Below are 12,636 nucleotides of genomic sequence, written 5' to 3' on the forward strand. Positions count from 1 at the left end.
GTATATTATTATATTATATTAGTATAGAAAATCTGCCCAGCATAATTTGGGGACTGACTAGGTATGATTCTTCTGATTTGGTTCTTACACGAAGGCACATTTAACCTTTTGACCCTGGTCACATCTGCACTTGGAAGACGGGAAAAATAAATCACAACATAAACCGGACAAATCACCACAAAAGGCCATGTAATGCATATACGCTGATATCGTTGTTATGCAAGAGGATCATTATGTATAATGTAATAAATATCAGAAATGTAAACCTTCAAAATGCTCTCTGTTTATTTGATATATCATTACTGGAGTCTGACCGAGGTCTTCTTTAGGGGGTAGTAAAATCCCATTTATATCTGCTCTAGTTGGCACTTTGCCATATCTTCTGGTCCCAAAGGGTAAAAGAAAATTGTGAAGCTGAACAGTATAATATTACCAAACAAATAACAAGACTTTATCTAATGATGATTCTGCCTCACACCAAAGGTGATGGAGAACAAAGTAAAAGAGTAAACATTTTCCTTATTTGCGTGTGTAGAGCAATGCGATCAGTCGGCTTTGGTGTGCTGATCTGAAAAGTGGACATCTTGCCAAACCAATTATTGGATCAAGAACACCCTGGCTTAACATCTCGATTGGTTACAGCTCTCTATAAAGGATCATATCAAGTGTGGACTAAAGATAAGGCTTGTGCTAAAATACAAATGTTAGTTGCCATGCAAAATGTGTTTATTGTGTTTAATTGTTTGAGAGATTTTTACATATGCTATACGTTTTGTCTTTAATGAAACAGTTTACCCAAACATAAAATGTTATTATCATTTACTTTCCTGGATGTCATCCCAAAAAATGCAAAATATTCTTTCATAGACCAAAATTCTAGAAGAATGTCTCCGGTGCTTCTCTTCATGAAAGTGAATGGGAATGATATAACAACTAAAATATTACAAAAAGCACCATGAAAGTATCATAAAGCTATGATATGTGTGCAATTCTAAAGATTTCTGTAAGGGCTCAATGTATCTATCTTTTACTTTTTTTCTCTCTCTCTTTGGAGCTGGGCTGCACCTGTTTTTATACACTTGTATTGTAAAATATTTTGACTTTTATGTTCCCTTAAAGAAAAGGCGTAGGTTTGGAACAACATACTGTGTACAAAATGATTGAAATTTTCGGTGAGCTAATCCTTTATTACAAATAGAGCAAAAGCCTGTGCAAAGCCCTCTTTTGAGACCAAAATAATGACACCTCTGTTGTGTCCAAATAATGGAAAAATAATGTAAGCTATAATTTACCTCATACCAAGACCTCCAGCTCATCTTGTGCATCTCTCTCTAAGTATTAAACCCGCCTACAGACGCGACCCTCCAATCACAGGCACTTTAAACACGACAGGAGCGCACGAGCGCACTTCCATGAATGAATGAGAGCAGAATAAAGACTGCAATCCTCCGGGGACCAGTGTCACATCACCGTGCACTCGAGAACAGATATTACAATCTGTATCTTTTTGCTGTCCGCGCAAAGCATGGGAATACGAGGAATAGAGTCCATTAAAGATCTCTGTGACGATGAAACTCTCCAAACTGAGATTTGGCCGTTCCCCTCAAATTAGGAATGCTGCTACCTAGGCTGATCTGAATTGGATCGGCGCTTTCTTTAGGACCGCTGCCTTGCGCCATCCATGCCTTTGTCAACGGTAAACGATTAAAGTCCTAACTAGGATGGCAGTCAACAAAGTGTTTTCGGAGGGATGGCAACTTTTAACAACCCTCTTCTGGATAACCGGAGACTCTTGCAAAAACTTGTAATCATGTTTTCCTTTAGCGTTATATGCGTATCGATGTTCTATCTTTGGCTGGGATGCTGCGAGTCGGACTTGTTGGACAGATCAGAAAACTCACAGCCTATACTTTTAACTGGATGGTACAGAGAAAACAAAAATAAGACCGTGCTGAGAGAAATATTAACGGCGCCTGGTTACGTGGTGGAGGGGAGCGTGGATGTTAACAGCCAAGGAAAAGACTGGACCGCAACCCGGCGCCTTCCTCACGCTCTCATCATCGGAGTTAAGAAGGGAGGAACGAGAGCGCTTCTGGAGTTCCTGAGACTTCACCCGGATATCCGAGCTCTTGGTTCTGAACCACACTTCTTTGACAGGCACTACACACGTGGAATCAGCTGGTACAGGTAATATTGGCACAGTGGATACACGTTTTTACCAGTGATCTAGGCTTCCACTTGAAGCTAAATGTTTGAGTTAACTTTTGTGTTTTGGAGAAGAAAGTTATAAAGATTGGGAATGTAGGTCATCATTTCTAAATAAAGCTGCCAATAAGGATTATCCAGCAATGCTAAACAATAGAAGAACCATTTTTTTCTTCCATATATACCTTTTTGACAGGATGGGTTTTGCACAACAGAAAGGTTACATGGATGTGTTGTTTATGAACCCATTCAGCCCAAAAAGAGCATCTTAGGAAACTTCATTTGTGTGTGTACACTCTTAAAAAAGGTTATTCGGAAGACCATGGAAGAGCCATTTCTTGCTAAATGGTTCCATCGAGTTCCTTCAACGTCCGCAGATGTTAACCTTTAATTGCACTTTTTGAGTTTAGCCTATTGTGATAAATCTGAATTGTACCAATACAGGACTTTTAAAGTCCACTATGAATGCATACGCATAGAACAGTAGGCATAACAGTATTACAATATTCAAAAAGTTTTGAATATTGGCCGTTGCTATCTGGCCATTTCAATCCACTGAAGTGGTACTGGATATATGTTGGTGAGGTTAATCATCTCTGGAGTTTATCCTAGATGTTCCCTAATATTGAGTACACTTACTGTATATCTCAATTGTCACAGGAGTTTCTCATTAAAGAGACAGTCTTGGCCACCATTGACCATATTTGGAAAATTAAAAACGGTAGTCAAAAGTGCCCAGAACTGTTTGCTTTAATAAATTCTTCAAAATATATATTTTTTTGTTCAACAGAGCACTAGAGTCTACTAAAAAGCATGACAGGTTTATCAGCAAGCCCATCACAGATTCTGTCAGAATCTTCCATAAAGTTGCCTTCGAAGTGTTCAGAGAGTTGACAAAACTCAATTACTTACCCTCTAAGCAGCTGATTGATTGTTTTGACAATTTCCAATTGGCTTGCCCAGTCCATATAATTAGTGCATACCCATACCAACTGCTCAGATATCTCTGAATTACGAGCATTTGTATAATTGTTATATGAAGCATTTGCCTGATAAGACATTGCTTTAATTTTCCTTTGTGTGAACGCATTTGTGTGATGTTGTCAACCAAATCCCCGGTGTTGTGCTCCGAGGAACTCTTTGAGCCGAGAGGAGGCAGATTGTCATCTTGCTGGGAGCAGATGGACCTCACAGCATGACAGGCCACTTGACATTATTGTGAGACCTGTCGATTGATCTTTAACCCCAGTCACTTTTTTCCACCAAACGTAATGATGTGTGCCAGGGACTTCATATGGTCGGAGGACCTATAGATATCTGGCCAATCACAAATTCTGGAATCTGTCCACGCTCAGACGTACACGGGTCTGATGGAATGGATTGGTCATTAATCTTGTCATCAAAGGTAGATTAAATCTGTGGGGGGTGGGATGCCAGCCTCACAATCTCAATTCAGATATTGAACAAAGAGAAAAGAAATGACATTAAAGCTTGGGTAAATCTGCAACAAGGGTATGGTGATAGATGATTGTTTTGTCCTTAAAGTGTTTCTCCCATTGATCGGCCCCAATGTTTGACCTTGAGTTCATGCTTTTGTTTAACCAGTCGGTGCAGATTCGGTTACAATTAGAAAGAGGTTTTATCCTGCCTGGGCATAATCACCACAGAAGGCACCAAGTTCATGTTTCAGGCGCCTTTACTGTCACTTTCCCTTGAAAGGAATCTATTTGGTGTAAGTCACCCTCAATACTTCCAGATAGGGCCGGATTGGGACTCATTTTCAGACCTGGAGTTTCATGCCTTAGACCGGCCAACTTTAGTTTACGACTGACTATATTAAAATAATGATAATTATCCCTTTCACACTTCCTTCTGTATCCCTCGAGTGCACCTGTATTTAATCACAATAAAAGCATTCTATAATCTTTAACATATTTGACATGGAAAGCACGTTCAAATGAAATTAAATCAAATCAAAGCAAATATGCAGGCTTAATTCATATGACTTTTATTCTATTCCCTTTCAATTGTGGGCTTTGTAACTATCGTTTGATTAAAAACATAATGGGTCACTAGTAACACACACAAAAAATGCTTTTCTTACTTAGTATTTTTGTCTCGTTTCCAGTCCAAATATAAAAAAAAATCTCAAATCAAGATACATTTACAAAACAAGTAAAATGGTATAAGAAATTATGTCTTGTTTTCTGAAAAAAGAAAACACCTCAAAATTAAGTGATGTTTTGCTTAAAACAAGCTAGCCTACATTATCTGCCAATGGGGAAGAAAAATAATTGTGTTTCGGTTTGAATTAATATTTTGCTTGTTTTAAGCAAAAACATTTTTAGGTGTTTTTTCAGAAAACAAGACATAATTTCTTATGCCATTTCACTTGTCTAGTAAATGTATCTTGAATTAAGAATATTTAGATATTTTCACTGGAAACAAGACAAAAATAATAAGTAAGAAAAGCATTTTTTGCAGTGATCATGTTTGCTTATTCACACACACAACAACAGCTTACCTACTGTGTCTTTCACAGTGAGAGTCTCTGGCATGATACAACTGGGTCCTGGCTCTGTTTCTGACACTATATACAATTTTAAACATTTATTTCTGTTACCACAAATATCATTAATTATCTCAGGGCATTTTCAGGGCTCTTCATTACTAGTTCTTCTGAATGACAATCCTACCTGCCCATTCTGGTGTATTGGGCTCATGACTGGAGCTTGGTAATGTTACTGGGCCTGGCTCTTCATCACTGTTATCAGCAAACTGGACTGCTGGTGAAGAGCTACAAGAAAAAATTTGATAAATGAACAGTGGTTTGCAGACAACTTTGTTTTGCATGGTTGCTAGCATCTTGCAGTGCTCCTATTCCTAACTACCTTAACGTTAGCTTACCGGCCGTCTCGTCGTCTTCATTTGTTTAGAGAAAAAATGTGGTCAGCTTATAACATTTGGCCGCGTCAGTTTCCAGAGCTTTCTTCTTTTTTATTCTGGCCTTTTCAGCGCCGCCTTTGCGCTTTCTGTTATCCATTTTTATTTCTGACGTTTTTTTATTTTGAGCAACTTGCAGTGCCGTTGTCGGGGGCGGGGCCAGGGAGTCAAAGATAATCACGTCATCATTAACCTCCGGCTGCAGTCTGAGTTGGGCTGCGAAAAAATATTAAATAAAAAAGAGTAGGGCTGCGGTAAAATAATAAATAAAAAGATTAGGGCTGCTGTGAGTGCAGGCAGCCCAGGGACAGCAGAATCCATATTTCAACCGTTTCATGACAACACTGGCCCTCGCGGCCCAAAAAAAAGACCGGCCCACCGGGAATTCTCCCGGTGCTCCCGATTAGCCAATCCGGGGCTGCTTCCAGAGAGATCGTTCAAATGCAATAGAGATCTGTCAATATGGGGGAAGCGGAGGGCGGGGGATTCAAAGGTAAAATGACAGATATTACAACATTAGCAATCATCCAGATTGTGGTGAGAGCTTTGAAACATAGATGTACATATGCAGTTTTTGAAGTCTAAAGAAAAGCATCAATATATTGATTAAGAACTACTGAAGGGACAGGATATGGATGAACCTAAAACTGCAAGGCTGATTTCCGGGAACCATTTGGTAAAATAAGATTCTTTGTGGAATGTTTGTGAAAATAATGCTGTGTCACTCATTGTCTCACTCATGATCAGATGTCATCAGACGTTATCAGAATTAATTTGCAAATAAGAGGTCCTTAAAATAATTCAAATTCAAACCTCTGGATTGGGAGCCAAAGCTTGCTTTTGGCAGGGGGAGGCTTTTTTAGCTGGCATATGGTAAAAGACAGAAACATAATTGCATTGCTAATTACAGAAAAGTTTGGGTGTTGTTGTCTTTGTAATGTTTTCAGTCTTCTTTTTTGATTGCACTTATGCTTTTGTTGTCCTTGTGCTGTCCCAATTGCTTCCATTACTTACCCCACCTGTAAGTCGCTTTGGATAAAAGCATCTGCTAAATGACTAAATGTAAATGTAAATGTAAATGTAAATGTAAATGTAAATGTAAATGTAAATGTAATGAAGAAATGTAAAAACAGTCTTGAGTTTTTCTTTAGGTGATTAATTATTGATGCTCTCTGTCAATATGAGCAGTGCATCTACACCACAAGGACATTTTGACTAGTCATTCAAATACTGACACAGATTAGGGTGCGAAAAAAAAAACTGACAATAAAATGACTTTCAAACAGACAGAAAATAAGACCAAAACAAAATGAAAATGATTGTTGACTGGATGAATCCATTCAAAGATCCAACTGTTAGTTGTTTACTGAGTGACAACAGTTTTTACACATATTATTGGCATAAGTATACCGTACTTGATGAAATTACCATAAGTTTTATATGCTCCATTGGTAATTTGGCTCTCATTGGATGCCACAGGGGAGCAGGGATGGGGAGGTGGCGTCTGAGCCCCTCTGTGATGGATGTTTCTGGGAAGTGGACAGGGCACAGTTACAACTGACTGGCTTTTTAATGGCCTCTGTATGCAAAGAAACGGATGGATGGGCCCAAATACGCACACTTAAACATACCTCTCTGATGAGCAGTCTGTGAAGTTTTACAGATTATATTATATTAATATCATAAATACCTTAATGAAAATATTTTTTAGAATACAAGGCATGTTTTCTTGTGCTGCAATGTTACCAGCATATGTTACTTGTATAATAAAAAGGTCCAGGATCCAAAAAACAACAATCAACCAAACTTCCAATGCAGCACTATTTAAACTATTGTGTTTCTCTTTGTGTTCCTTGTCATTAAATGTCCCACAGTCTGCATTGATTTCACAATTAAAGTCTCATTACAGCATTTTATTGTAAGAGAACCCTGTTACTGTTTCCCAGCACAAGCACATTTTTCCGAAATGAAAATGAAGGAACATATTACACAGATTCACTGGAATGAGAACATCTTATCACATCCATTCTGTAGTTGATGCGTGGACAGCAGACGGGGTAATTGCTTCACATCTGTTTGTGCACAGCAAGCTGCTGATGAGGCCATAGAGCAGCCCATCTACAAACTCCACCTGCCACCTCCGCACCAGCTGAGACACAAATTACCATACCCCCATCATGATCAATACCCAGGGCACCATTTGGTTTATTCAGTATAGCTCTAATAGGCCCAGCTAAAAACAGCGTCAATTAGACAAAACCATTCCACTGCCTCCTTTGGGCTGTTGGGATTGGACAACACTGAGCAATGTGGAAACAATGGAGTAGCTTCAAAGCTTACAGAGAATCCAATTCCAATTCGCCTACTTATACTAGCCCTAATAGTAGGTACTGTTTTTGTATTGGAATTGTAAGTACTTTTGAGTGCATGGCAAAAGAGATTGCACACACTGGGACATACTAACAGAAAGCGGAAGTGGCCGTTGTTGCCTAGACAACATAGTGTATTAAGGTATTTAACAATTCATTATTTTGCATGTAATCTTTACTGTTCCTTACATTTGTTAATTTTGTCATGGACTTTCAGGGAAGACATGGCAAGAGAACCCAAGTGCAGGCAGGACTCAGACGTGTGGGTAAACAAGGGTATTTATTAAACAGAACAAGACTATACAAAAGGCAAAACAAAACCCACGAGGGGGAAAACAAGACAGGGTAAATAATAAACTTTAACAAGGACACAGACTGACTAGACTTTTAAAACAAACACTTTAAACTAACACTTACTAGACGTGGGGAAAACAGGAACAAGGCAAGGCACAAGAACGGGCATTCAACATCAACATCAACATCAACATCAACATCAACATCAACATCAACATCAACAATGACCAGGTATCATATACATTGAACGAGCACAGGACAATGAAACATGACTACTCTTTATAGGGAACAAACACAGGATAATTAACAAGAAACAGGTGCTGGGGATTAAGCACTCAGGAAAAGCTGAAGAGGAGTGAGAGGTGCGGGGCCAAAGAGGAGACACGAGAAAGAACCATGTCTTTCCCACATAAAACCATCAGGCAATGCCATGGCTCCACTCGAGACAGGAATAAAACATGACATGATAGTGAAACCATGACAAATTTAGTAACACATCAGTTATATAATTTATTAATGCAGTGGAACGTCACTATACTAATTCTACTTTCGAATACTATTTGGACTGATAGTATGCGGAATGAAATGCATGGATAGTATTTACTCTGCATCAGGGGCCTAAAGTCTTGATACTTCAACAAATATTTTATTCAGTTTTATTTCAGTTATATGTCAAACAAACTGTATTCTGTAGTTTGTCGTCTAACCAAGAAAGCAAGGCGTTTTTTCATCTTTGAAAAGTGATGTGCAGTGATTTTTAGTGGTAAAATAATCTAGATTTGGTTTAATCCAATGCATATTGTAGGGGTAAAATAATCTAGATTTGAGTTAATTTGATGAGTAATGTTGAGTTCATATTGAAATCTTCAATAAGATTGACTTTTGATTGCAGACATATACACAGAGGAAAAAGGAGATAAAACAAAACTACACAAAAAAACATGAATGCAAAATAAACAAACACAATAATAATAATAAAATTGACTTTTGATTGCAGACTTGGCCAATCTAAACCCAAATTGTGACATTGTTGAAATCTCTTCTGAAATCAACTGTGAGATTTCTGGGTCATTTGCTCGGGTGAAATATTTGAGGCACAGAAAACTTAAGCAAAAGTTTCCGTTTGCTCTCCATGTAATCTCTCTGATATGTTTGAAAACTAATAATTATTTCAGTCTAAAAATGGAATGGGGGAAAAAAATCATGGAGGAAACTTCAACTTCACTTTGTTCTAATCTCAAAGTTTTGAGATTAAAATCAAAGTCATTTTGATTAAAGCATATAAAAAGCCAAAAAACAGGATGAGCTTTCATTACAGAGAATGCATAAAACACACACTGAATTTAGTGACAGAAGTTTCCTGGGCACTTTGAATACAAACTTCAAATCACAGTTAATAATTAAAAAACAAATCTGGAAATACACAAGTGTACAAATATGGCATACACAGATACTGAGTAGAGTAATATAACAGAGAGTTTACAAAGTTTACAAATGTAAATACAGCCTTAGTGAGGCGCCTTGAGCAATTGAGTGATACTGAGCACAATCCTCTGGATTTCGTAACTGAAAAGTTATGCAGGGATGATTTCTGTGGACATTGGGAAACACTTGTGCATTAGCTAGAGGCACAAAGTGTCCAGTGTAAGTTTGAATCCGTCACATCAGTTGCAGTGCGTGAATAATTAATGGCAGGGTCTAATAGATTTGCTGGCCCCATAATAGGCGTAGGTCTTTAAACTAAGTGCTTTCTCAGATGAAGTCATTGATAATGCAGGCCGCTATGGGGATTGGTATAACTGGTGGACTGCTGTGTGGATAGGAGTTTGCGCTGCAGGGACGCCTGGCACAGCAATGTGTGTCCGTCTCCTGCCAGAGGACACTAGAGGCATCATATGACCTGTCCTCTATGACCCATCTCAACAGCATGATGGACAGTAAGTGTCATTTTTTGGATGATATACCATTAGCTTTATGGGCTTTCTTTTGTTGCTTTGGTCCATTACTATAGTGTGTCCTTGAGGAGTCATAAAAGAGCAAATATGGAGTCTGTAGGGAAGAAAGAAAGGGATTCCAAAGGTAGTCGTTGTGTTTCCTTTATTGAAAGGACTTTTGCATTTATAATTCAGAAAAGAAGAGGAATGAAGGAAAACAGTGGGAATTGGATTTGAACATATAACTCAGGCCAGAAGGGTTCATACATTGTTTCTTTGTGTTCAATTTTAGTTTTACAGTGACATAATCTCATAGCAATTTGTTTTTGTAGCTATTTTTAGAAGTGACTAACTCGTATGATGTCTAATTTGGCATTTGTAAATATGCTTTCGCACCGGTGATGGTTAGGTTTAGGGGTTGAGAAAGGGGCGAACCTAACATCACTGGGGCGAAGGCAGTTGGTACTATAACATACAAATGAGAACGATTTCACACTAACTAATCGCCTTGCAAATTGTAACTTGAGATTTTTATAATAAAAAAACATAAAAGTAGGACACAATTTACTACATAAATAGAAAGGATTTTTTCACATTTTATTATTTGACGAGATGGCTAATTTGTATGATTTCATAAGATTTTATTTGTACGTCTTCCCGTCAGTGATGTTGAGTTTAGGGTTGGGTTAGGGGAGGGGCTTAAGTATGGTTGTTTTCTAATAGAGTGGTGCAAAAACCCTGGGTTCTATTGCCCCAAAGTCTCAGGGTTGCTAAAAGTGGTGATTGCTAAATGCGACCACATGCTTTGGTGGGGACATTAAATGTCATCACGCTTAAAAATCTCACAAATAGTGTAACATGGTAACAAACCTGTAAGTATCATAAACCTTTGTTAATTACATAGCCTATTTTTTTGCGATCCGCCAAAAGTCTATGGGAAAAATCCAAATGCTCACGGTTAAGAGAACCAGTGCACTGCTCACTTCTGTATTGGTTTACAAAGGTACATCATCTCTGCACCACTCTATAATAGCATATATCTGTAAAGTTCATTTGAATAAGCCTCCTTGTGAAATTGTTGTGAATTCCCGTGAGGGAGTTTTGAATCTTGTGAGATCAAGGGGCTCAAAATGTTAATTTACCATCCTTTCTTTTACAATTGGTTACATTTTTGTTACAGAAGCTCCCTATAATCTACTTTATCTAATAAAAAAAAAAACGTTTGTTTTGGCTGAGGATACATTCTTTGTTATTGGCTTGGTCTTGTGATTACTGCTGCTCTGATCTGGCCGTTTACACACGGTTGCTATTTTTAGAAGCAGGACCTAATTTAACTTCTCAAAGCTGGAAATTTTGATTTGCAGTCCTTCAAGTAGACATTGGATGCGGTCATGCTATAAAGGCAGGTGGGGTGCAGGGGGTCCATTAAACCCAGCGGGAATCTTAAAAAAAATGAGTCCCATCCGCCGTCGGGAGGAAAGAGATGCATGAATTCCATTTGTTTTTCTGTGTACGTTGGTTACCCTCTGTGATTGATGCTGATTTCACATCTGCATGATAAGCTGCATTACCAATGCACATTTCCAACTCTCTGGGAGCTGCCTGACTTCTCATATATAGCCAATAAGAGACAAAGTTGACCGTGGGTCTGGCATTATCTGCTTGTGGACAAAAGCCGTGTCACCTCAATAGTTGGGTTTTGCTGGGCTAAAGACCCTCTTCTGATGCCGGTATTGGGGGCGTGATGTGGTTTGGACAATCAATATTATGTTGGAATCTGAAGTAAAACAGATCTTGGAAACAACTAAATACAAGATTGACAGCAGTAAGTGAAATAAAAAAAAGTGTGTTTACTTACTTTTTTAACTTTTCTTTCTTTAAGGAGTATGATGCCCAAAGCTCTCGATGGCCAAATCGTAATGGAGAAGACCCCCAGATATTTTATCACCCCGGAGACCCCGGCTCGCATCCACGCCATGTCACGGAACATCAAGCTAATCGTGGTGGTGCGGGACCCCATCACCCGAGCCATTTCAGACTACACCCAGATTATCTCCAAGACCCCAGATATCCCCAGTTTTGAGAGCCTGACGTTTAAGAACAGATCCACGGATCAGATAGACTCTCTTTGGAGCCCGTTGTACATCGGACTATACGCCAAGCACTTGGAGCGATGGTTGGCCCACTTTCCGCTCACCCAGATTCATTTCGTCCACGGCGAAAGGCTGATAAGTGACCCGGCGGGCGAACTGGGACGCGTGCAAGATTTTCTCGGTTTGCAAAGGATCATTACAGACAAACACTTTTACTTTAACAAGACAAAAGGGTTTCCATGCCTCAAAAAGCCAGAGGGCAGTAGCAAACCCCACTGTTTGGGGCAAACCAAAGGAAGAACTCACCCTAAAATTGACCCAGAGGTAATTCGTAAACTTAGGGATTTTTACCAGCCACATAATCTTAAATTTTATCAAATGGCAGGCATGGATTTTGGATGGCAATGAGTGTTTCTAAGCATAAACACATATGCAAAACATATGCAGTTGACATTGACATTACATCTTTACTCATGACCTGAGTTTCTTCTGTGTTAGGTACAGAAGCTGATTGTCTAGATTGGTCTAGTTTTCTGAGTTTAGAAGCACGGAGGCTAGTGTTCATGGAACAGCAAAAATGATGAAGTGATGTCAGATTTCTTTTTCGATGGCTCCATTTAATTGATGTATCATGTCTGTCCGGTAAATGGACACCGCAGTTCACAATATTCTTTTATAAATTTGACTTTGGTTGACAGTGACATCAATTCTGCTCTTGTCATTTTTTAATTTTTGATGTCTTTTTATGGCGGAGTCAAATTAAAGCTCATACATATGGAAATGTCATAATTTAAAATA

At 38.7% G+C, this 12,636-nt stretch overlaps 1 protein-coding gene across 1 annotated transcript; it reads left to right on the top strand.

Moving 5' to 3' along the window:
• Nucleotides 1-1,488: 1,488 nt before the first annotated feature.
• On the top strand, nt 1,489-12,426 carry hs3st3l (heparan sulfate (glucosamine) 3-O-sulfotransferase 3-like). Its single transcript, XM_056771565.1, has 2 exons — nt 1,489-2,187; nt 11,628-12,426. The coding sequence occupies exons 1-2, from the start codon at nt 1,751-1,753 to the stop codon at nt 12,244-12,246; spliced, it is 1,056 nt and encodes a 351-aa protein (XP_056627543.1). The 5' UTR covers nt 1,489-1,750; the 3' UTR covers nt 12,247-12,426.
• The last annotated feature ends 210 nt before the right edge of the window (nt 12,427-12,636 follow it).

This window comes from Triplophysa dalaica, chromosome 17 (assembly GCF_015846415.1).
Source record: "Triplophysa dalaica isolate WHDGS20190420 chromosome 17, ASM1584641v1, whole genome shotgun sequence".
NCBI lineage: Eukaryota > Metazoa > Chordata > Actinopteri > Cypriniformes > Nemacheilidae > Triplophysa > Triplophysa dalaica.